The sequence below is a fragment of the Coturnix japonica genome, chromosome 12 (assembly GCF_054131305.1).
Source record: "Coturnix japonica strain WE chromosome 12, WE-NBRP24, whole genome shotgun sequence".
Taxonomy (NCBI): Eukaryota; Metazoa; Chordata; class Aves; order Galliformes; family Phasianidae; genus Coturnix; species Coturnix japonica.
In genome coordinates, this window is record NC_140674.1 from 3,528,200 (window position 1) to 3,554,708 (window position 26,509).

The following is a 26,509-nucleotide window of genomic DNA, read 5'->3' on the forward strand; positions in this document are numbered from 1 at the left end:
CATACTGAAACTGTATTTTCTTGTCTTAAAAAGGTAGTTTAACCGCGTTCAACTTTGGTGCTCAAAGTACTTGCATTTGTAAGACAGAGTATTTGACATGTACATAATTAAATTTCCATTTGTTACAGGAATATTTGAATATAGTAATGGTCTCATAATTACCAGATGTGGAAGTGGCGCTGGACCTGAAGTGAAGGGAACCCTGCCCCACATTTTCATGATGTCTCCAAGCGGCTGGAAAGTCTCATCACAAGCTCTCTTAACCAACAGTGACATAGTGAAATATCCAGCCTGGAACCACTCTGCCATCTCCTGATTACTGAAAGGACCTGAAATGACATCAACCAACACACATAGGGAAAAGGAGAAGGAAATTCAAGTTGAGCTTACTGGAAACAAAAGAGCACAGGTGCTTGTTAAAGTAACACATCAGGGGTTCTTGTCCTTCACATTCATTTGTCTTGATTGACAATTTAAATACATCAACACTCTGGCTTTGAACATATCTGAATCCCTATAGTAGCTATGGGATGTTCCGCCAAACAGTCGTCTTTGAGAAGTGCATGATGGCTTTTGCCATGTAAGGGAGGGAGATGCCAGCTCTGAGACAAAAGCTGAGCAGTCCCCGTGCTGTAGAGCTTAATCCTGTTAATGAATATTCTGCCTTCCAGTGGAGCTGACCCCTTCAAGGCTCAGCAATGGGCTAACAGTCTAAATTTCCAGTCCAGATCTCAGCAGCATCTGCTAGAGCTAAGATCATAAGCACCACATCCCTCACAGAGCACAGATAATTAAGCTACCTGTGCCAGTTTCAACCCTTGCCTTCAATTTGGAGGAATTCATATATTTTAAACAAGTTCTGCTTTTCAAATTTAGCAAGGGAGCAGAACCACCTCTGGTTGCAAGATAAAACTTAAGATTATAAAAATAATTTCTCCTTCCTGTCTTAAAAACTTACAATTCCACCTCTATTCTTTCACTTAAGACTTCAGTCACTCCCTGCAAAGGAGTGAAGCTCATATGAAGTGAAGCTCAACACACACAACTGGAGATGAAGCCAGTTTTAAGAAAAATGGACTCTTTAACAGAGTAAGAACAACAGATGAGTCTTGCAAGATTATTTTCTGAAAAGCACAAATATTTGTTAACTCCAGCATTCTCCATATGAAGCATCTTCAGAAGATAATTCCTCCTGGAGAATATGAAGTCACAAGCAGTATCCCAAGATAAAGTTGTGTGGTCATTCAATTCTGGAGGTCATATTCAAGGAAGCACTTGATCCAACAAGAGGTTGTTAGATAACCAGTCAGCAACGAACACCTAGCAGCCACCAACAGTTTGAAGCAAATAAAGAAAACTTCAACACTTGCATTTTTTTCTTCAGCCCTTGAACTTTAAAGACACATAAGATGTACAGGCAAGAGACTGGCACAGAGCCCCATATAACACCTACAAACCCTGTGTAGTGTTGACAGTTGAGGAAGCCAATCATAATCAACATTAAAAAGTTACTACGTAGTGAAATATAGCAAGTAAGCAACTTACTCTTTGACTACATTTTGGAGAGGCACTGCAGTAGCTGCTAAACCAGAGCCCCAAAACCAGAAGTACTTTCTGAAAGCAAGCATGCAAGTATCTACAGGAAAGACCCATTCCAAATGTAATTACAAAAAAACCTAAGATGACTTAAGTGACAATCGCAAGCATGAAATAGTTGTTGTTACAGGAACTCATAATGCAGTGCCTACAAGTATAATTACAATTGAGACTGTGTGTGAGAACAGGCTTGGGAAAATTTTTACTCTGCTCTAGAGGAAAAAAAATCCTCTTCTGAGTATTCAAGGTCTTTGGGCTGAGACTGAAAAAGTGATTTGAGTGTTTCCTGTGGATTTTTCAAGAATCAAGAATGGTCACATTTTTTTGTTTACCTTATCTGGAAACCTGAGTAACTGCTGACACGGAGAAAAACAAGTTGGAATCTAGCCTCAATTCAACAAACAGAGTAAGGCAGAATTCAGCCATACTAAACATAGTTCTGTACACTGAAATTGCTGATAGGGGCAGTGATGGGTAGAAGAACTGATTTTTAACATCTACTTCAGGAGCAGTAAATTCCTTCCACCGCTCTCGGAAAAACAAAAGCATCAGATTTTGCTGGTGGCCAAACTGTGATGAAGACTTTAACAGTTCTGTGAAACAAAAGAGGAAGTGTAAAGGGCACAGACCTACCCTGAATTTCTCCTTGGGGATCTTTGTAGTACCACTTCTGCATGGCTTCATGGAACAACGGCATAGAAGAACCTTTTGCTCTGTGCTCTTGAATTTTAGCTGCTAGTCTTTCATCATCAACAGCACTGTCCTGCAGATAGGCCACCATTTTCTCTGCTTGCTGCAGGAGACATCAGAATTATCAAGAAATACAGGAGTTAGTTGTTTGCTGACAGACTGTGCTACATATAACAAACTTATATTACTTAATGCACAAGAGTGGAACTATATGCAGCTCAAGAATCTCTGAGCTCAGTTTACATTTTATCAGAAACATGAATAAATGTGGTTTGCACTCTTAAGTAAAGCTTTAGAACTACTCACTGACGAGGCCCCACACTTCATTATATGTACCAACATGGTGAGGAGTAAAATAGGTATGAGAGCTATCATATAAGATAGACTGTAATCCCAGTAGTCACTAAACTTCTGTAAAGTTGACAGGTGTTTTTTTTAAAACAAACATATTGAGCACACTACCTCCTGGTTTCTCTGTACAAACTGTAACATAACTTGATAACAGACAGCAGCATTGCAACTGTAGCTCTGCAACATTTTCCTCAATAAAGGACTAGCACACTTGAATTATTCTCTAAGAAGACCATGGAGGAAAGAAGTGTAGGGTCAGAACATACTGTGGAACATAAACTTTTAGCTACATTTTTGCTTTTATGTGCTTCAAGTGTTTCTTCCTGCATTCTACATTCCTACACTTTCACAATCATTAACAACAAAGGAATTAGAAATTTTTACCTGCTCTAGATGTTTGAGGCCCTCTTCATCATCTGGGTCAGTGGGAACGTTGCTCATGCCTGGAGCAGCTGTCACAGGTGTCTGAACTGGTCGCAGGGCAGGATTTGAATTGGAAACAGGAGGAGAAAGATGAGCAGGAGAAGCTGCATCTGCAGATATCTGTGGCAAAGGCTGAGCAGCAGAAGCCAAATCTAAAGGAAAATGTTAAGATTAGCTCAGTATCTTTAACATAAATGAAAACAACTTCTTGTGACTTACTGCAGAAAATATTCAACAGCCCAAAGATTTCATCAAATAATTTTCAGATCTTCCAGTACATGACTGAACACTGGTACTCCTTGTGGCACAGACACCCAACCGAACTTGAAGGGACAAGCAGTTTAGTTCTAATGGTGCACAGACCAACACCTTTTCCCTGGCTACATACATTTGTCCAGAGAGATCTACTCAAACTCAACAAGGCACGCGGGCAATTTGCTCATAATTACACTGCATTACACTGATCTTATTTCTATTCATAGACCAGTTGGTGAGTTCTAGGTTCTCATGACCATAATCCAATCTTTAAGGAGGGCTTTTAAGATCACAAAGGGTAATGGAAGTCTAATGAATTGAGTTTATTACCTTCCCCTCTGTTGGACAATTTGGCTGGCGGTGTGTTCTCTGTTCTACTCTCCTTATCTTCTGTTTTTTCTGTTCTTTCTGGGACAGACTCCTCTTTCCTTTCAAAAAGGCTTGTCTGCAGCGAGTCTTGAGGCTGGGATTTTGGTGGGCTCTCTGACCTGGTAGCCGGTGAAGATGCTTGGACTGCTTCTTCTGCTGCTTCTGTAACATTGCATGGTTCTACTTAACTGAATTAACTGAAATTCTAAACTGTAGCATACAGCAGATGGAAGAGAAGTCCACCTTACCTGACACTATTCTATCTGTTTTCTCCCCCTCCTTCTTGGTAGTCTTTTCATGATCTTTGGCATCTTCATTGTGGCTCCCTTCAGAGTCAGATCTTTCCTCCCCTTCATCCACAGGTCGGAAGTCCATCTCCTGTTCCTCAGGAATCGGTTCCTTCTGCACCTTCTGCAAAAGTAAACAAGCATTCATAATCCACTTGACATAACAGGACGTTTGCTAAAAACACACAGAAGGAAAAAGACAGATTTTCACCTTCAAAGAGAGAAATGCTCCAGAAGAATCAAATGTTCCCATTTCTTCTTCTGCATCTTCTAAGCACCACTCAGGGAGGCTGTCCCTGTCATCATCCATGCTGCCGCTCCCGCACCGCACTCGCCGGTAGCCCCGTTCATCATCTCGTTCCCGGAAATCAAATTCAAATCTCCGTCGTCGTTCCATGTGCTCTCGCCAGCCTGTAGAACGAGGGCCATCTAAGGCAGGTGGGAAAGCAACTTTACAAGACAGTTTGAGGGCAGAAGCTCATTTAGAAGGGATGACAGTGTCAGAAATTCAGAAAGCCACTACAGAGTACAATCCACCTATAAAGCACTGTAAAGGACAACTGAAAGAAAAGGACCATCTTACCAATGAGGAGGAGACCTTCATATATTTTTGATTGTAAATCCCCACCTTATCAACTTCATTATGAGCATTAAAAGACCACAAAGCTAAGAATGGTAGCTAGAGAACTAAATGGTAGCCAGAGAACTAAAATAAGACAAACCAACAATACCAGACACTGATTGAATTCAGTCTCCTACCAGCCATCACTAACTTAGAGATACTGAAGATCTTACATGCTTTTAGACAGCCACCTGCAGCAGTCACATCCTGAACTAAGCACCTCTTGCCCTCATAGTGGCTTAGGCACACTCATGAATACCAGACGACTGTTCAAGTTTCTTTGAAGGAACTAAGCCTCTTGAATGGTAATTTTTAGTAATTAAACTTTGAATGATAATTCATAACAGAAAGGGAAAGCCCTCCAAATTCAAGTAGAGCTTTCATTCCATTTTTCTAACACATTCAGAAGGCATCTTCCTTCAGCCACATTTAACAAAGTCTTCTGACTGTAATAGTGCTAACTATTTAAACTGGAAAGAACCTTCAACCAAGGAAAACAAAGTGGGAGCAGAAAGACTGTAAACAGCTTTCAAAGCTCTCCATCCAGCAGAAGCTACCTTTACCAGAAAGCAGAAATGAAACATCTCAGTGGTTTTAAATGGTGGTTTGTGATCATTTGTGGAGGAAAAGAAATCTGTCACAAAATTTGTTCAATCAGTGGAAATCGGTGTTTACCAAATGGTTGTTAAATAATCCAAGTAAGGAGAAGCAAGCAATATGCTCTGTTCCATTCAGTTTGTGTGGATGGGGAAAGCTGCTACTGTAACGCTCCAAAATACTAATGACACACCTTCGCCTCACAAATGCAGGAGATGTAATACAAAGGCCTCCTACAACTATTGGGGATTTTATGACATTTCATAAAAGAACACAAAAGTTCTCTCCTCTACAGAAGAGGTCTCTGTAAAGAACTGAGCTATATAACCTCATCTAGTTATGCCCTCGTAGTAACTAATATTTTCATATGCAGAATTAAAATCCATGCAGAAAGAGCAGCAACCAGAACAGAAGCCTTTATGTGAAATTACAGACTAAGGGCTCCATAAAATGCTTCCTGGGAAAAAGGAGACTTTGGAGCAAGGAAAACCCAAAATCCTAGAGAAATTTTAGGCAACAGATGAACCATGTTCCTTAAATATTACATGATAACAAAACCCCACAGATCCAAACACTTCACTCATTGGTTCCAAGATCAAAAGTGGTTTGCATCATAAAGAAAGACTTGCTCTGAAAATTTCAAGGTTAATCACTGTATAAATGCAAGAACTGCAACAACACAAAGAAGGGGCATTTTAGGTTGGCAGTCATTAAATCACTGTAAATCATTAAATAATGATGGATTTTAAAGCTATGGTCACATTCCTCTTACAGATAGTAAATCCAGTCTAACAGCCCTCTTTCAGATCTGCGATAAGAGCAATACCACATTTACCCAGAACAACCAGCAAAGCAGCTCTTCAAGCGTGGAAAGCAAGGAAAGAAGAATTCCTATCAGCTTCCTGGTCCTAGCACACAGACAGCGACAGAAAAAGCACAAACTTCTATAAGCTCACACTGGAGAAGCCTGGTGATAGAAACCAGGCTGTTTCCATGTTGCAAAAACATTCAAGTTTACATCCTTCTGTATTAGGCAGCAGAGACAGTTGGGCTTGTTTATCTTCATAAGTTGGATGGACTTCTGAGTATTGGTAGTAAAGGGAAGAAGCAAGAGTCCTCACTTCAAATCAGGTGTGAGAACAGTTTAAACAGCACAGACAAATAGTAGCTTTCTTAAGTATGTCAAGGAAGTCAACTGGAGATACAATTAAGCTACAGGACAAAATTAAGCTTAAGGAAACAACTGTGTTGAAGCAGCCTTAGTCCATCCTCTTGCTCCTTTGTGCCTAATAACAATGCCACTAAAATGAAGATTTAGGTCAGCCATCCTGCAGTAAACACAGCTGAAAGGAATTCAAAAGCTGGAAAAGCTAGATTCTGGGCAAATCTAAGGGTTCTCTGCTTCACAAGAAAAGATGATAAACTCAGGCACAACAACCCTAAACTAGAAGGTCTGAAAAAGTAATCACAGAGCACACAATCCAGTGGGGAACATGAAGAGCCAAGTCAAAGGAAGGTCCAGCTGAGCAAATGGCAATAGTTCTCCACAAGGATGTGTGTCTATTTCTGACAAGGTGCATGATTAGCACTACTACCTAACAGCAGGGCAGGGACAGAGAAGCAGTTTAAGCCACGCCAGCTTAAATTAAACTCACTGTTTAATGCAAGGGTGCGACTAAAACTGCACTGATAGTCCTTCAGCTGCTACTAAAAGGAAAACTCAAATACAGCTCTGATGGAAACTACAAGACTGGTACAATACAGCTGTCTTCTATCTCAGAACAAGCAATTTCTCTGCAGATTCTCATAGTTTCTACCACTGACTTGTTATTACACCTCTTAAAACGTAAAAATACAAGTTAATTGTCTATGACAGCAAAAATTCAAATAAGTGGTAATATTCTCTATGAGGGAAATAAAGAGTCCAAAACATGAATGAACTCCTGAACTTCAAGGTCTCTATGCCTCCTTTCAAACTAAAGCATGCAGGCTTGCACTGTCAAAATACTCCACTCCTGTATATCATGCTGCATCTGACCATCATGAGGTACTATCTTAACTGGCTTGATGTTATCTGAAATATGTAACAAAGCAACAGTGTCTGATGAACAATCGTGACCAAACACTGGAAAAATTACTTCCTTCAGAATTTGCTCTTTAGCCCTGATCTAAATAGAAAACAGCTGATAGTAAATATACCCTTGGGCTCTCTGCTTAATTTTAGTACAAACTAACATTTGTTTGAGGGCAGAGTAGTAGTACATGCCTGTGGACAGGGTTAGGAACAGAAGTAACAACTGCTTGCATTACAGTACTGAATATCTTTCAGGGTGTTTGTAACAGTGATAACCTCATTGCAAGAGCAAATGTGACTTTTTTCAATATTTAAAAAAATAAAAATCAATTATTCACCTCAGACATGGAAGTGTCCCATGCCTCCCTTGGTTTCCTAATAAAGGTGAAACAGCAGAGGAACCACAGGCCTCTCTTGGCTCCTTAGATGCCTTTCATAACCAGAAGAAACATTACAAGAACTCAGTTCCAAAGGTAAGGCTGGCTAGCAGCTACTTTCCCAAGTAGCAGAGAAAAGGCCTGATTTCAGCCACAGCCCTGCTTTGCATTTCTCCAGCAACTCTGACAAATCAATGTTTAAGTCGAGCAAACCCACAAGAGGGACATAACACCAAACAGCTACTTGAAATTTAGCAAGAGATGGGACATCCTGTAACCACAGTATGTATGAGATCTTTCAAAAGATGCCTCTTAGCACTGCAAGCATCTTTTGAAAACCAGAAAGAGATCAATAACCTGAATGGTTTAGTAAGCCACCTTCCTTTCCTCTACTTTATCCATGCCCTCATTTACCCACCACCCCTTGCCCTATAGCCATGGCTGCATTTTTCTCAAGACCTCCTCTCACCTGGGCTGTGAGGACGCCACCTCTCACCATCCCTGCGTGACCCAGCCAGTCGCCAGCCTCCATCATCATCTTCCCCATTCTGCTCCTCCCTGAAGATGCGCCAGTTCTCGCTCTCAGAGCGTATAAACTCATGCTTCCTCCCTGTTGCTGCTGTCCCGCCTTCCTCAAAGTTTGGTCTCACTGCAAAAAAACAAGCAAACAAACCCCAGGTAACTAAACACAGAGAAATACAAGTCCGGTCCTTAGGTACCGAGAAACACAAGGACTGTCATCTTGTTCCCTTAGAGAGAAGAACACATCACAAGAGGTGTTAAGAACTCAGCAAAGGAACAGAAGGGAACACAGGACAGAGACATTCAGGAAACTTCTCCACATCCTTATGTACCTTGGGATGGAAAGACTGAACAAAGACTGGGGGGAGGCGTGTGTATGTAAAAATATTCAGAAGAAAAAGAATACAAGAAATTTTAACACTGATAGGAAAGACAGAAGAGAAAAAGATATTATGAGACAAAGAAAACTGTAAGAAGCCAGAGTGTGCAGAGAGAAAACAAACCACTGCATCACAAAAAGCTTCATCTTAAAATGGATACAATTATAAATGAAAAACTGATACGCATTTGATTTAAACCAAAGATATTTGCTAGCTGCATATTAAAAAGATGAGCTACATATTCAATCCTGTAAGAAATAAAGCAAATCCTCGCAAAATATTAAGGAAGACTGAAAATGTAAAGTAGGGCTAAGGACTAAATAAGAAAAACAGTGTTAATATTACCATCTGAATGCATCTTCTGGAGAGCTGAGGTCAGTGTAAGAGCAAGTTAGAAGCAGCTATGCTCAAGCTTAAGGACCAACCTATCAGAAACTTTGGGTGGTCATTTCTTAACTTATACTACATGATATTTGAAATAAAACAAAATTCTCAGGTACTTAATGAAGAACAATGCTGTCACAAAAGGATTGTGTCTATGTTTTCACAAAAAGCACATGCATTATGTACACTCACATAATGTAACTGTGCTGCTCTAACTGTTCCAATGAGGACCCACCACCACTGCAATAAATGGCGGTACTGGTTTCAGGACTTGTGGGTTGTGTACTTCAGGTACATTTAGCTGTGTAGTACCAGAACTCACATAAGAACCACCATGATGCTACAGCACTGATACTATTAATTCCCTAATTTCAATTTACTACTGATTATCTGCCGAAAAATTTAAAAAAAAAAAAAAAGCATTCAACTAACAAAGAAAGGTATAGTAAACTTGCCTGCATGTTCTAAAATCCAGAAGTGATAAAATGCAGTGAAGACTGATTAAGATTTAAGATTGAAAAGAACCCACGCTGCTTCCCAGCCACCTCACAATAGTGACAGCCTTTTCCTTTCTCCAGATCAAAATCTTACACACTAAGCTGTGTTAGGGAGGGACCATACTGGAAGGGTATATGCAGAACTAAAACCAGAGAACAACACACAAACAAGATGCCCCCAGGTTCCTCTGCTCCAAGTTCATGTGAAACACTTCCCCAGCTGTCAGTAAAATAAGTTTCTAGAGTCATTTTCAAGGCTGCATTGCCTTGACCTAGCAAGTAGATAGGAGGGTCAGAAAACGCCTTCATGCTTAAGACACAGTTCTTCTATCCTAATAGTCACACAACGATCTCAGAACAGTAACTCTAAAATACACTTTTTTCTCATTTCCACCTTTTTTTAAGTTTTTAAAACCATTATGTTTTGGGAACTACTTATCCAGTAGAAAACCAGTAAACACAGCAGCAGAGCCAAGCCACCTGAAAGCACGAGTACATACACTGAGACCATTGACAGTCTAACCCACGAGAGAACTGCAACTCAACAGAGCAGATGAGCCTCAGACCCAGAGGCTCTCGCTGCTGCTTCTAAGACATATGGAGATTAAGAAGAAAAGAAAGAGCTTCATAAGCAGTATTGTGAAGTCTACAATAGCAGTGAATGCCTGTATCCCTGTTTCAGCTAGATATGCTACAGGCACACCCGATCCAATTCAGGCTGTGCAGTTCACAGCGCTTACAACAGTTGGTTTTGGTCCCAAGAATGGAACTACTTAAGTCAGGTTTTCTATTCCACATGGGCAGGAAACTGCATCCCCATTGCCCACCATAGAATTAGTAACATGTAGCTCCAATGAGGTGACACAACTTGCTGGTGTTTGCCAAGATCAAAAAGAAGGGAGATCCGGAAGCACCACAGCAAGTAACATCCAAGGACAGTAAGGTACGTGTCAAAACAGATCAGGCACTACATGATGCAGAACATTAGGCAGATCAACCAAGGAACCAGCTCTTTACAACGTCTTACATACTGACACTGCAATAGGCTCCTAGTCCTGAGAACACTCCTTTCAGCTGTAATGACCAATTCAGAGTCAGCACTTGGCAATGTTTTAAGAAGCAAAAAACAAAAATGCAGTCTATGGTTTTGCCTGGGACTAATTGACTGGACTTCCTGAAGAGAAGGAGCAGGAAAAAAGGGCACCTCTGTTCAAGTCTGTCACAAAGCCAGCAACGGTGTTTACAGCAAACTTCAGATAGAGCCCACTGGTATTCAGCCAAAAAAGCCTACAGCTGCGCAACATGGAGCTGAAGAAAGACTTAACTGCAAAGGGCAAGACTGGGATTCTGGGACATGGCTCCATGGCAACATGTTCACGTAGAGAACTTAACTACTGCCCCAGCAAACAGTGCTGCTTGCTGCCCGGCCACGTTTCCTATGACATGCTCAGTGCATGGAGGAAATAAGCACAAATAGCAAGACTGACAGCAACACCGCCTGCTCTGAACAGCGGGAAACCTAAGGGGGTCCAAGTGCCTTCATTTGTTCTATTCTTTCTGCTGCAAACTACACATTTCCACACAGCGAGGACAAAAAGAAAACCCTTCTCAGCAAGTGTTTATAATGGCATTCAAATAACTTTGCCTACACAAGTAATCCTGCAGCTCATTTTACAGAAGAATAGAACAAGTGGCCTTAAGGTAACTTTCCCAAATAAATGCCACCTCCTCATTGGGACAGCATTTATCTATGGAACACACAGAGAAGTGACTCATCTACAGACAGAGGCAGTGATGGAAATCCGAAGTTGTGGTGACATTTTCTACCTCTCCATTCTCTCTCCCTTCACAAATTCTCAGTCCTGATTGCCACCCTCAAGGATGCTATTAAACATTACTACGTTCTTCACTAAACATACGGCTGCCCACCAGCACGAGCAAGTCACTAACTGCACATATAAGAACAACAGTTTCATTCCATAGGACACACCTGGAAATCAGACAGCATAGCTATTTCATCTGCTGTACAATCATGTTGTGTTTCCAAGTCATTCAGCCAAATCAGATTAGAAAACATGTGACTGGACACCATGAGCTTTCCACAGGGCAAAATACGTTCTGTAAGAATATGTGCTTCAAGAAAAAAAACACTCATGCCACCCTGTTGTTATTCACCCACTGTTGAATAAAAGGCTGCCTTCAAAGGAGACTTGAATCCACTGGAGTATGCAGGGAAGAGTCAAGGGCAAGTCACATCACCAACCCCACAGGCTCACCAAGATGGCGGCACTACATTACTTGTGCTGGTTCTGAAGGTCACGCTATGCCTGCCACCATTTTAGGTGCTGTGCCTGAACATGTATTAAAAACGTTCCATGCTAATGAAGCAAAGAATTAACGTCTTGCAATTTAGTGTTGGGAGAATGTTAAAGAGAAGAAAAAAAATGAGGATTTTGTTCTCTAAGCACGAAAGTCTACATTAATAATTTTCCCAGCAGGCCTTCAGTAGTTTTAGTGCAAACAACTGCAGCCTTTGTTTCTCAGATCCTCTTACATATGACGTTCGATGAAAGCCCTCAGATCAGCAGCTCATAAAGGGGAAACAAGCGAGAAATACAACTGCATTACAAAGTTGTCCTCAGAGTTCAGTTCAGTAGTGCAGCATGATGGCTGCTCTGTGCATTCCTTCAGCTTGAAGCTTTTCCTTACAAGAACTCTCCCAATTTGCTTTGGTTTGTTAAGCAAGAGAGAGAACACACCTAACTGAAAATGTTTTCACTTTCTGCATACAAGCGGTTTCACTGCATCTTTACAAACAACAACTTACCCAGTCTGCACTGTTTCATTCCCAGGCTTTGGCAAAATCCTGTTAGTAATTTCATGTTTTCACAAAGCAGCCAACAGATTTACATCTTCTGACTAGAATTAAGCTACAGCTGAGCAGGGACCACAGGCTACACTACCAGCTGTAGCCCACACTCCTTTAGTAGAGGCACTCGGGAGGCCAGGACCTAATGAGGAGAAGCAGCAGCAGCACTAGAGAAGCACCATAAAGACAAGATTCCCCTTACTACCTCACCAAACAGTAGCTGCACGCATTAGAAGGAAAGTATCAGAGAACCACTTGTTCCTCAGCAGCAATCTCAGAGCTTTTTCCACTCAGTTTTTCCAGAGGAATTTTGGCCTTTTGAACTTGCAAGTAAAACTTTAAGTAAGATTAAACAAATCTAAATATATTCTTGATGAAGGAGGGGAGGGGAAAACACACCCCTTCCCCAAGTAGGCATTTGAGGATTTCTCCTTGCCTGCTAAGGGTTTGTGTTGGGTAAAGGAAAATGCTCCTAACAAACCAGCATTCTTTTCCACATGATCAGAGCTAACCAGCCCCCCTGCAGACAAAGTGACCAATCGAATCAGCTTCAGATGAAAGCCAGCCCCCCTGCACTATAAACACAAGAACAAGGCATACAAACCTATTTTTTTTTTAATTCTTTTTTTTTTTTTTTGTAAAGGAGATCTCTACCAATCACTTGTGGGAAGCTTCTTGCCAGTGCTGGGACCACCACACAAGTGGTCCCTTCTCTAGAGCCCAGGTACAGTCCTTTGCCGCATACAAGCAAATCCTTCAAAGACTGGTAAGTACCCTAAACAATTTCTCTTACTGTATATTTAGCAATTATTCTGTCATTCTGTAATGAAAGAAAATGAAGTTGTTTCTCAGGGCACAAAGTTTTATTTCTAAAGCTTGTCAAGTTCAGTATTGCCTTAAAAGCTTCTGATTCCCTCTGCTGAAGAAGAAAAAGCTCTCAAATGACCTCAATCATAACAGCACACAGGGCAAAATCCAAAGCCATCATACAATGTTCTTGAAGAAAGCTTTCAATATCAACACTTTGGGAAAGACTTTGCAATGCTCTGGAAACAAGGGAGCATAGCAAGTCTACCACCGGTCTAACCGGGTGTTACACACACAAGTACTTAGAGAAAATCTTCCTCACCTCTTCTTTCATCAATCAACTCAGCATTTCACTTCAATTCCACCAAAAACGTCAGAAATTAGCTCTGTTTGTTCAGAGCCACTTTTATCATTGGTAATTTATTGTCTTGTCTTCACTCCCTTTTAATCAATGCATTCTGATCTATTACTTATGGACACCCCGCTGTGAGCTAGCACTATTGACTTAGGAACCCATTAATGAACTTCAAGTCTCAACTGCCACAGCCTAGAAAGCTATCGGTCATACTAGACAAGCTTTTGGGAAGACTGTATCACATAGTGCAGGACTGCTCTTCAAAAACACCAAGATCTTCAAGAATCAAGTCTCTAAGAAGTCATTCTTCTGTGCTGTAATAAGATGTACTCTACTCTACCCCATTTCATCTTCTCCCTCCCCTTTCCTACAGTGCACTCTGTAATAAACAGTCACTGAAGGTTGAAAGCAAAGCTCTGGTATCCTGTTTTGTCACAATTTTCACAGCACTTGGGCTCAAAGGAAGTTCTTGTCTTCACAGCATTTCTTTTTGTTTGTGTCAAGTCTTGAAAACTTACCTTAATTCTGCAGACTAGTTACTAGTTACTTGTCACCAACTTCTATTCACCTAAGTGAGGAATTATTTACAAAATCTAAAGGACAAACATGCTTGAAATTCTAACTATCCTACTATCCTGTAGCATAAGCTTTCAACTAAGGCAGTTACAATACCGACTAATTATCTACATTTCTAAGACCAGCCCCAGTGCAGCCTTTATGACCCAGTGAAGTCATCAGCTCTGGAAAAATGTTTGTTTCCTAGGGTTAATATCAAAGCATCAAGGATCATCATCCCATGGCAAAACAGCAATATTGAGATTTTAACAGCATACTGAATTCTGAAGTGTAAGGTTACCTGAACTCAGGTTCATTAAAAAGCAGGCATGACGCCATCACTTGGGTTCCAATTAATCCTCAAGTTCTGTTACAGCTGTAAGCACTTTTTGCAGTACTCTCTGGAAACAGCAAGTCCTCTCTGACTGCCTCACTGTTGCAATAAAGGGGCACACTATAAATCGACTCAAATCCCTCCTAAGATCAACTGGAATAGATTTTAAGAGTAGAAGTTGGGCAGGTATGGCAGCACTGTAAAGTCTCTATGGATCAAACCTCCACAAAACAGCATTCAGGCTCTGGAAAGGGTTGCAGGTGCACTAACTTACCAAACCAAAAGCAGACCGGAGTGTCATTATCAGTTCCTTCAATTGGGAAGACAAACAAAAACATGAAGACTGCAAATAAGTCCCCACCCACTCATGGATGCCTTAAAAGATGGAGGAAAGCACTGCAGTGGTGCAGAGTACAACACTACTTCAAAGAGCTGTCACAACACAACAAAGCAAACATCTGAGTAACAAAGCAAAGTGTGGGAAGGTATGTGTGTTGGATCATGAATTTCAGAAACGCGAGCAGTATTCTGTAAGGTCAAGTTTTTATTACACATGCCATTAGCAAGTCAGGTCAGTTTAGAACCTGTCCAGCCACTAATAGAAGTTAAACTATGGTACTCACCCTACCGTGGCTTGTCTGACAAGATTGTAAGAAAGAAAGAAGTCAGAATGAGGGACAAAGACAGTAAAGAAAGAGGTTTAAAAAAAACTAAAAAGAATCACCAAAAACATTGGAGTTGGTGATAACCACTGAATTTTCAATAGACTGGAAACAGGAAGGATTAGAAACAGTGAATGGAAATTAAAGATTGGCCAGCAAGCAAAGAGAGGCTTAAGACAGTATCAGCTGACAGCTTCTGTCTTTCTAGTCAGGGGTTATCAGCTGGCAGGAGAAACAGCCCAAAGCTAGTTTCACAACCAGGAAAAACAAAACCAGACAAAAAGCATATCATAAAGGTTAAAAGATGACATTAGAGAAACCTGGTCTAGGAACCAAATCCATTCCAGCACTGGAGACCTGTTATCCAACAAAACACAAAAGTCAAGGTTGCACATCTTCTCTAAAACTTACTCTGAAACTAGGATTGATATGGGGATATCAAGGACCACACTGCACAGGATCAGGTTAGATGGTCTAAAACGTACTTTACCATTTTATTAGTTAATTACTAACAGGGAGATGAAATTTAAGTTTCTGACTACATTGGGCAAGGAAATAAGTATAGAGAAGACAATTCAAATTTGAAGTCACGCTTACTCAAGTTGACTCTGTTTTTGAGAAATTCAGTAGCCTGATCCTCTAACCTGAGCAAATTACTTCCCACATGACAGTTCACCTTTTATACTAAAACAGCTGCATTGCTCTTGAAGCTTTTTTGCAATTTCTTTGCCATCATTCCCTCCCCACGAAGTTTAGATTTGTGGCCAAAGCTTCCAGTGCTACATTACCTGCTGCCATCTACTCAGCTGGGTAATGTTTTAAAACAGTGCTAGAGAAGAAAGATCAGAAGCCTCTACCAAATGAGATCAGGACAGTTACATGGTGAACCACACAGGTAATTTCCCTGCTGTAAGTCTCAAGGAACACCATGAAAGGACCAAGAAATGCACTGCTGGAGGTTAACAGAGGTTCTCTTTGCCAAGTATCCTTGAGATGTCTGTAATGGCTCTTCTTCCACTGAATACATTCTAAACAACCCAATGATGAAGACTGACTGGATTTTTTCAGGGCTTTGCCTGAACATTAGTCATTAACCACCACCCTAGAAAGCTCCTTATCAAGGAAACTGAGACCCAACTATACTAACAGCATTTTGCTCAGGGTAGTCTGCTGCTTAATCTAGATGCAAGGAAGGTCTGAAACAGAGACAAAAAAACATATCAACTATGTTTTCTTTTCCTTATTGTGCTTATTAACACCAATGAGGATTGTCACCAACCAGTTAGTAAAAGATGCACATTTTCCCAGCATGTTTTTCAGGCCCAAATAACGCTGAGATTATAAAGCAGATGCTGCTCTCCATTATACCATAAGAATTTTGCAGCACTTTTTTTTTCCTTCAAGAATACAGGATGTTACACCTAGAGGCATGTTGTTCTGAAGGTGTTCTCCATTCAAACAATTACAGAACTGCAGAGGTTGGAAGGAACTTTAACCACATCTGGAGTATGGCATCCAGTTCTGGGCTCCCCAGTTCAAGACAGGGAAATCCTAGAGAGTCCAGTGGAGAGACACAAAGATGATTAGGGGTCTGGAGTATTTTTATTATGAGGAAAGGCTGAGAGACCTGGGGCTGTCCAGCCTGAAGAAGAGAAAATCATGAGGGCACCTTATCAAGTCTTATAAATGTCTAATAAGGAAGAGACAACTGGATGAGGCCAGGCTCTTCTCAGCCAGAGCTTCTTTAACGTGAGGTTAACAAAGCACTGGCACAGACTGCCCAGTGAGATGGTAAGGCTTCCTTCTCTGAAGATAATCAAAAACCATACCGGATGCTTTCCAGTGCAACCTACTGTAGGGAACCAACTTTAGTAGGGGGCTCCTGAGGTCCCTCACAACCACTGCAACTATGTGATTATCAAGAGCAAGGAAACAGTCATGAAAACTACTGGTTCTCAGGATCAGAGATCATAAGACATTTTATCAATTCAGTCCAAATTTTAGGATCCTTAAATCCAGTGTGTTATAACATAAAACTAAGATGGCTTTCTTGGTCACAGATGGACTCCAGTTCCTTTAACTTGTGCATACACTTGTTTTACATGTTGATATATTCAGAAAAAGGGGGAAAAAACTGATGAGAAACTGACAAAACTGATGAAACATACCACGTATAATTACGGCTTACAGAATGTATGCATATTTGGAAAATCCTCCTGCTATAAAAATGCATCCTCTGCAGCTATTTGTAAACATATCATAAATATTATTTTAAATTATCTGTTACATTAATTGTTCCGGGTGAACTTTAAATATTCAATACCTATCAAGTTTAGGATTTGGGTGGTCAACATCTTCTGAAAGCCACTCGGCATTCCTGATGAGTTTGTTAAAGTTTTGATGTTAAAGTCTGACATACGTCCATTTTGCTTCCCACACCCCACAGTCCTACCCTCATCCCCTGATTCCCACACACTTGCTGTCCTATTTTCTAATAAGAAATTCACAAAAAAAAATACATTGCTCAGACAGACTGAACTACAAGTGACGTATCACTGTCTATTTCAAGTACTGCTTTCCTGCCCTCTTTCTATCCTATGCTTACATAAGTGAACTCAAACTCAGAAACAGCGATGCCTTGAACACTCTTAACTGCTTAGCTAGACAGAACAGCAATCATTTCCTGAGCTAGGAAAGCCTAAAAGAACAGCTATTTTGGTAGAAGTGAGGTAAACTACTGCATCCCCCTAAAATGCATAATCAAGTTACAAAAATAACATGTAGTAGTGTTGTTAATAGTAGTACTGTTAACAGTATTCATAATAGTATAGGTGATTATACTAACAGTTACAAAACTAAACTGATACAAGACAATTAATTTTCAGATACACTTTGCTAATCCCCTTCCCCCAAACACACACACGCTTACAAAGACTTAAAACACGTGATAAATATAAATTCAGACAAGTAAAGTATACAATTACATACAGTGACTAAGCAGGGAAAATGTGAGAAATGGTTACATTTTTAAACTTAATCTATTTTAGCTAAGTATTACCACAAATAGTGGTAAATTCCACCCCAGGCTTCTGACTTAATCTTCTCTGGATTGCAATGTATAAGCCCTCCTTTGTTGGCTGCAGTATTTCAACCCCTGCTGATGTGTCAAAAACTGTGAACATTAGGCAAAACACAAATATGCTGTACTGCAGACTATTTTCCTCTTTTGTCTTTTCCAGAACATGAGAACAGATACGATAGAGAGCAATAACACCAAATCCAGCACTCCCCTCCTAACCCAAAGATACCTGAGAATGGTCACAAAGGATGGACACAGCACATTCCAGATGGATGGTGCACAAGGACAAGGCCTGGCATACCTCCGAGATGCGTGGGGAATACTAATGGACATGCGCTGGAGATGGATGATGCTTGTCTTTTCCGCTTCCTTTGTCATTCACTGGCTAGTTTTTGCAGTGCTTTGGTACGTGCTGGCTGAGATGAATGGGGACCTGGAGCTGGACCACGATTCTCCACCTGACAACCACACTATTTGTGTCAAGTATATCACCAGTTTTACAGCTGCATTCTCCTTCTCGCTGGAGACACAACTCACCATTGGCTATGGTACTATGTTCCCAAGCGGGGACTGCCCCAGTGCTATTGCCCTGCTTGCAATACAGATGGTGCTGGGGCTCATGCTGGAGGCCTTCATCACAGGTAATCTCTCATATTTACACCTGTTGTATCTCAAGATCTATGCCATTTAAGTCAGAAATAAGTAATATCTGAGAGAAAGATAAGTTCAGGTACTAAAGGGATGACAAGATCTCAGCTATGTAATAATAAACTAGTGTTAGGAAGCATCAAGATCTGCATTAGAAAGTTCTGCTATTCACTGGTTGATACTTGTGGTAGTACCCAACTTACCTCTATCAATCACTTAATTTTTTATACCATGATCTACTTCTCAATGGAAAGAATCTTTTCAACGGGATTAATATTTATAAAGCCAATTTAACAGTTGTACACTTGTCTAGGTGGAGATTTTTATTCATCTTCAGGTCAGTGCTTATGCATTCCTCAGTACTTAACATAATGGAAATTTCTACGATACTGAAGTTATTCACAGATACTTTAAGTTCCTTAAAGTGCTTCTCAGGTTTAAGTTATGTCACCAGACTTTAAGTATTCAATTTATTGCATACTAAGCAATTTATAACTTACCAAGCAGTAGCCTATCAGGATCACATACTATTGCTAATTACAGTATATAGGTGTACTAAGTGGGCAGCTTTGCAGTTTTGAAAAGGACCTCGTACAGTTTCTATTCCTTTGGACTGCTTTATGTAGCTTGGAGACTGCAGGGAAACAGCCCAGGCACAACCCTCACTTTCAGTACCTTCTTTCCCATGACACAGGTGCTTTTGTGGCGAAGATCGCCCGACCAAAGAACCGTGCATTCTCCATCCGCTTCACCCGCTCTGCCGTGGTGACACACACAGAGGGGAAGCCATACCTCATGTTTCAGGTGGCCAACACACGTGCCAGCCCACTCACCAGCGTCCAGATTTCTGCTATTCTTTACCAAGAACAAGAGAATGGTCAGCTGCACCAGACCAGTATCGACTTCCACCTAGACAGCGTTACTTTGGATGAGTGTCCTTTTTTCACCTTCCCACTGACCTACTACCACTCAATCATCCCATCCAGCCCACTGGCCGCTCTCCTCCAAAGAGAGGCTGCTCGCCACTTTGAGCTGGTCGTCTTTCTGTCAGCGGTGCAGGAAGGGACAGGAGAAATGTGTCAGCGGAGGACATCCTACCTCCCCTCAGAGATCACGCTGTACCATCGCTTTGCCCCTGTGCTGGCCCGCAGTGCCAAAGGTGAATATCAGATCAAGATGGAGAATTTTGACAAGACAATTCCTGAGCTCCCAGCTGCAGCCGATTCAATGAATCCAAGGAGGACTGCCAAGGAGATCCGCATCAACGGACAGCACGTCGACAGCTTCCAGCTCTCTGAGACTGGCCTCACAGAATAGATGGAACAGACTTTGAACTTTGTGCTTTTTTTTTTTAATTATTATTAAACTTCGAGGTCACATCGACAACCTTCCTTCCTTGCCTGCCCTGCGATCTTCTAACAATCTCTCCTGTTTTCCTCCTTCTGATCACACAGTATGCAAAGCAAAGAGGAGTTGCATGCCCATGTAAACTTGGGAGAGGCTGGATTGACCATGTAGGACAAAGGCAGGTACAAGACTCACTGCTTCTGGGAAATCAGAAAAGCTACCTGCTGAAGTCACTAGATTGTGATTAAAGTTGCGTGACTCTGAAAGGAGAGACTTCCAAAGCTGACCAAAATCCCAATTAACCAGCTCAGCCTGTGACAAAATTGGACAGCAAAAACACAAGAGAAAAATCTCACGCTAAACCAATATGGAGTCACTCAGTCAATACATCAGTCCACAGATAAGAAATTCAGTTGATTCAAGACCCTGATTTTTCTGTTATTTTCACTCTTTGAGATACTTGGTTATATCTGATTTCAGAGGGATGAACTTACTCCTAGGAAGTATTGCCAACCTCTCGCAGCAGTGAGAAGTACCCCTGCTGTGCTTGCTTATTAAGCAGAATTGTAAATACTATCTGTAGTTTTTTGTTCCATCAGATATGAGGACAACTCATCTCCTCATCAGTCTATGAAGACATTATCAAAAGATCTTGATGCATATGGCAAATGCTGACTGGAAATTTTCTTGTATTTGGAAACACCAAATAAATTATTCAGCAGTGGAAAGCAGACCATACTAAATGAACATCCTTGCAAAAAAGCACATCCAATACATTTCATGTGTCCTCAGCTTTGTGCTGCTTCTCAAGTAAGTCTGACCCTGGAGGACACACTGCATCCACATGAGAAGTATAACTGCACCCACTTGTATTTTATGCTTCTTAACATCAATATTTGCCTTTACATACAGCACGAAAATACTTACAAAGACACCTGAATCAATTTTAAAATAAAAAATTAAACTACACAGGACTTCTGTATTTAAAGTGCCTCCTGAGTATATTGCAAGTAAGACTTAAATCTAAAGCTCCTAAATAATTCAAAAAGCTAGAGAATAAATCGAACAAGTGATAATTATTTACAAGTTCTTAACAAAAGCAATGTCTATTATGCATCCATCCTTGAGAAGTCAAGTATCAAAAGAAAGAGTTAATTTCTCAAAAGTAAAAGACTTCCCACAAACAAAGATGGTCTAACTAGCTTTCATGTACAGGAGCACAATACTCAACAAAACACACTTCCCTTTAACTTTGCTCAGCAGCAGGAATAAAGGGACGAGAGATCATTAACCAAACTCTTGAGCCTCAAAATCAAACTGTGTTCACAACTAGGAGGAGCTGAGCAATTCAGCTCATTTCCAACTTGTCTAAGCACTGCCTGACCACATTACAGATCTCAACTGGATTTGGTTTTGTTTTAGATTTTCTCAAAATCTTTCATGGAATTTAATTTCACCTAAAAGCATTAATGAACACTGTGGAGCTGCAGAGCAATGCTATTAAATTACACAGCCTCTGAACCCTGTTTTTCCCAGTTGTTGGCCCATACACAGTTTAAAGATCCCTCCTTAATCTTCCCATCAGTACCAATGATTCCCTGTTATTTCCTTCTATGATGTTATTTCACACCTTCTATCCCAATGCAGTATATTGAGAAAATTCTGACAAATTAAGAACCAGTGCGAGAGCAAGAGAATGAATTTGTGTCAAGTCTGAAATAACCAAGAGCAGTGCTTTGTATGAAGTACTGCATTTTCTCTCTTACATACTCCAATCTCAGAGAAATTACTGTAAAATTCATACGTACAATCCCAACAAGGTGGGAACTTCAATCACATTTTTTGTAGCCCAAGCTACAAAAAGCTACTTCTAATTTCAATTAACATCTAATCTAAGTGTTGGTTGCTTAGTCCAATTTCTAAATTGACTTGAGACCTGCTTTTAAAGGTCTCTTCTTTTTAAAATCATTTCATTTTCATAGATGTGGTTTAAAAGGGGGTAGAGCAGCAAGTATAAAGAAAGAGTCTTTTCCGCACACCCTAGATGCTGTCTGCTAATACACAACTGCAGAACACTGCTGAAGCAAACGAGACATACAAGCAACTGCATAGTTATGTATGTCAGAACAGTGCAGAACAAAAGGTAGGGAGAACATCCATATCACTTTCACTGTTCTGCAGAACTGGTGAACCATGGAGTCTCATGAGGCACTGGAAACAGGCCATGGTGCAAATCAGAAGCCTAGAAAAAAAACTGCTTGTAAGCAGGGATGCAAAACTGCATTCTAGGCTTTCTGTAACGTTGCAAAAGCAAATGTGATGAACCTTCTTTGGATATACCTATACTGGTGAGGTAGGGAAGAAAAACAAGCCAGAAAAAGGAAAGAAATTCAACACCCTCAATACATTCACAGGAACAGCCTCTTTACGTTCGAGTCTTCTTAACTTAATCAATAAACACACATTATATGGAACTGAACGAGATTCCACAACTGACTTTCTAAATGTCTTGTTTCATCTACAATTATTTTGTACCAATGTGTAATTGCTGATAACTACTCAAATCCCCGGGGTTACTAAGCTGGAATTACTCAAGAGGTTGCACAGAAAATTAAGCAGCTTTCTTGCAACTCCAACATAGCTGTGATCTAGAAAACAACTTGCTCATTTTCTTTGCTAATGGCCTCAGCCTTCCAGAGGCAATTTGCTGTCTCAAAGTCTGCTGAAACTTAGACAGTTTGCAAGAGAAACTCACAAATACTTCGTGCATCTTAATTTGTAAACTGACACTGTTTACACTGTTTAGCATCAGCTAAATGAGAACTTGCAAACATATGAGTGCAAAACCCCTTTGAAGAACCCTAAATTCCTCAATATTTGAGAAGCATTTCTCTACTGAATTCTCCCCTTTTTATCTCATGATTTTTAATAGAAAGGTTCTTGTCACCCATCAGAAAAGCTTCCTCTCATCCTGTATTAGTTTTGTAATATGATTGCCCTGAACAAAGCAAACAAGTTGACTGAACTACACAATTTGAGGCTAATTTCAGGTCCTTTCCAAACCAATGGAAAATTGAAGCACTGTAAAATTAAAGAATAAAATCCTAAACTTGGAATTTTAAGCAGAACAACAGAAATCAACAGGTATATCTGCTAGAGCACATTAGCCTACATTATGAACTGCATGTCAATTCACTCCATCTTCCTGCTTTCACTGCTATGTAAATGATACTCCTAGTGTTTGGCATTAACGAGGGCTGTGTTTTGGTACATCTGTATCCTTTCTTGATACTTTAAGTATTTTGTCATTCAAAAGCATGTACACAGTACTAACTACTTATTTATTAATCAGGACTTGAATCAAAACAGATCAGCACCTTCCACACATTCCATCTTCTTTCCTCTTTACCTTCAGGAAAATGATGTTCCACTTACAGGGCGATTAATCTCAAACAGAGGAATATAACAGACATGAATGGCTGATTATTTTACGTTAAGACATCACAAGGATTCTACGTCTTTTGTCTCTATTACCTTGTGCTACAGAGGTTTTGGTCAAGTAAGATTAAACTAAAAGAGTAATACGGTAAGAGACTTAGAGGAGGAGCAACCAGGTATTATGTGAAGTTTAACAAATGGAAAGAAAGCATCTTAACCTCTACAGTGAACCAGCACTTTAAGAAAGCACAAGGGGACACCAACTTTCCAAAAATCATTCCCAGAAGATGCACTCTGAAATCCTGATGACTGACAGTTATTACACACAAGACATGCTGGAGCAAGTGCAGCATTAATATCTACGTTCAGGTCCAAGCCAGCTTCTGTAACATCTCACACAGATTAAGTTCACAAATTCTATTCTGAGATGCATCTCATCCTAAAGTGACTGGCAATATTTTCTTCAGCCTTACCCAGAAACACGGCACAACATTCAGTCAGGATCTTGCAGTGCTTTATTTTATAAGAGGAAGGGTAAGGGGCTAAATAAATAAAGAACCAATGATGGTAGATCAATGCTGTTCTTGCAGTTGCCAACATTAATTTGTACTTTGTGTTTTTTATTTTTGCAGTCCTGAAACTTCAACAGCACTTTTTCACATTCCCCAAAGGTCTCTTACTATAAGCAGACACTCCAAGACAAACTTTCTCCACTGGAGATATAAAGAGGGGCAATCTCAGAGAAATCCCAAGTTATTTTCAGAACTAAGAGCTCGCAAAGAAAAGAGAGGATGAGGAAAATTAGCTCCATTGCAGTTAATCACTTTTCATCTTAAAAACAAAACGAATGAAAAGTATTCTTTAAGATATAGGAAAAAGAAACAAGATGTACATGGAGAGAGAATTCAGAAGGCCTTGAAAGAAAACATGGTAGTAAGACTCCTAAAAGCATGGGCCTCCATGGTAATCTGGATTACTGAGATAGAAACTTATACTACTCTCTCTCTCTCAAAAAAAAAATAGAAATAAAAATATTGACTGCTGTTTAGGCATTAATACACATTCCTATCAACCTCCAATTGCAATCAAATCTCATCTGGGAATTTTGCTGGTCCTTACACCCAACCCGCAGCCCTATTTTCTGACTAGGCTCTTCCAACACATTCACTGTGGAGTGTGTTTAGCCAGTACTCCTTCAAAGTCTATTGAAGCGTCTAATAAAAGCTTGCTGACAGTCCTGCCAAGAAGTCCCACTAAACAGCTGTAGTACAGGCATGTGGAAACATGCCACAGAGAAAGGGCAAGGTCACATCAGGGAACGACCAGCGCACAACCCCATGAAACAGAAGTTACAGCACACGTTGCTCACATAGGAGAACCTTCCTTCTCACCACTCACACAAAGCAGATGCTACCAAAAATGTGTATTTTCCACTTCCTGGATAACAACACACTCCAACTCAGATTCAGGTGAATAATCAAAGAGATACACTGGGTCAAAATTAATGATTTTCCCGAACATAGCCAATGTGGACCATTTCAGGAATAGAACAGGGAATGTGGCAGGTACAAATACTGGTATACTCTTTCAGCTGTACTGGGAGAGAGAAGGAAGGAGGTAAATTCAATGAACAGAAGATCTCTACAAAGACTTAAACTAGTTGGACAGACGTCCATTCCATAACCATGGGAACCTCAACACTTTGCCATTAGGATCTACTCCACACAAGTGAGCATTCAAGAAAAACGGAACAGTTGACATGGTCCAGAAGTTCTAGATACCAAAACAATATGTACCAGGAATGTTTAAAAGCTGTATTTAAATAACAAATTCCACAGAGTACCCACAGAGCTTATCAGTGAAGCCTCTTCTCAGATGCACAGGAGTTTTTTTCAAACTGCAGACAACATACACTCATCAAATAAATAAAATCTACTTGGGGCAGAAACAATGCTGAAAATACATTCAGAGTAAAGCAGCACAGTACCACAAACCTTCTGTTAACAAATGTGAAGCAGGTAAGAAAGCTTTCAGAACATTTAAGCCATTTCCCCAAAACACATCCTTGCTCTTCCCTCCCATCTTCTTCCCATACAGTAACAAAACCATACCTGGATCTTTTCGCCCTGGTTTTTCAAAGCGTCTGTCTCCCCTAGAAAGGCAGAATAAAAGTTTTAAATAAGGTTTTAGAACTAGTCCATTCATTTCAGGTAAGAGGGGTTCTTGTTTACTTTGGCTTGGCGTTGGGTTATTTAGATTTTGTTTAGCTATCGTATGTCTTTAAATGAGACCTTGACGGACAGGATTTTTATGGGCCCAAATGATAACTGAAATTAGCAGGAATGCCAACATACACGTATCCTTTAGCAACTAAGCAAGTTTTTAAGCGTGGCCCTAAACCCTATGAATGCAATAACATCAAGACTAAAAGGTAAAGTGAATCCTTCAAAAATCCATATATTTTTCCACAAGTTACTGATTTCCATCTTAGTGCCCATCATTTATGTTTTCTTTGAGTAGTTCCTTCCTCCTAGGAATTTGTCAGAGAAATACTTTGCTTAATTACTCCTCCAGTTGCTACCAAGCTTCTAGAAAAACAATTACTGGATTCACCCTAGGAATTCAGAGGTTCCACTCACAGGTACACCTAAGCATATTTTTATGAAGTCAAAAGGCAAAAAATAGAAGCTGAGCAGATGCAAATAGAGAACTTGAAAGTGCTGGAGTTTTCTGTTACCTTTCCTCCCAGCTCTGTGATCTGTGCATTTCCCTGCCCCCTCCTCGCCCAAATCCACCCTCCACTTCATCAAAACTTCTTTGGTAGAAACCGCTTTCTCCTCGGCCTCTGCCTGAAAAGACAAAAAACACAAATGTTTGAATAAATAATAATAGAAGCTTCATCAGGTAGGTTGCCCTTTCCAGTCGTCCCTTGCATTCTTAAGCACCAGCACAAACAAAAAAAAGATCAAAATCTTAGAAGTCTCATACAAA

At 40.4% G+C, this 26,509-nt stretch overlaps 2 protein-coding genes across 40 annotated transcripts in view; one reads left to right on the forward strand and one right to left on the reverse strand.

Annotated features, from left to right (window-relative positions):
- The window catches only part of GIGYF2 (GRB10 interacting GYF protein 2), a 70,070-nt gene that overhangs the window by 18,693 nt on the left and 24,868 nt on the right, over positions 1-26,509 (reverse strand). For 12 of the 39 annotated variants that reach the window (XM_085512601.1, XM_085512592.1, XM_085512583.1 and 9 more), the window contains 9 exons: positions 26,256-26,367; positions 25,630-25,670; positions 8,111-8,290; positions 4,183-4,421; positions 3,933-4,095; positions 3,646-3,864; positions 3,022-3,212; positions 2,230-2,389; positions 163-329 (listed from right to left, as the gene is read on the reverse strand). In XM_085512601.1, the coding sequence (XP_085368727.1) occupies positions 163-329; positions 2,230-2,389; positions 3,022-3,212; positions 3,646-3,864; positions 3,933-4,095; positions 4,183-4,421; positions 8,111-8,290; positions 25,630-25,670; positions 26,256-26,367 (1,472 nt within the window). Of the gene's footprint in view, positions 1-162; positions 330-2,225; positions 2,390-3,021; positions 3,213-3,645; positions 3,865-3,932; positions 4,096-4,182; positions 4,422-8,110; positions 8,291-25,629; positions 25,671-26,255; positions 26,368-26,509 lie in introns of those variants that run through there. The other 27 variants (XM_085512602.1, XM_015871145.3, XM_085512591.1 and 24 more) reach the window with 6 other exon arrangements.
- On the forward strand, positions 12,706-21,062 carry KCNJ13 (potassium inwardly rectifying channel subfamily J member 13). The gene is made up of 3 exons (XM_015871159.3): positions 12,706-13,059; positions 18,246-18,726; positions 19,428-21,062. The coding sequence occupies exons 2-3, from the start codon at positions 18,249-18,251 to the stop codon at positions 20,048-20,050; spliced, it is 1,101 nt and encodes a 366-aa protein (XP_015726645.2). The 5' UTR covers positions 12,706-13,059; positions 18,246-18,248; the 3' UTR covers positions 20,051-21,062.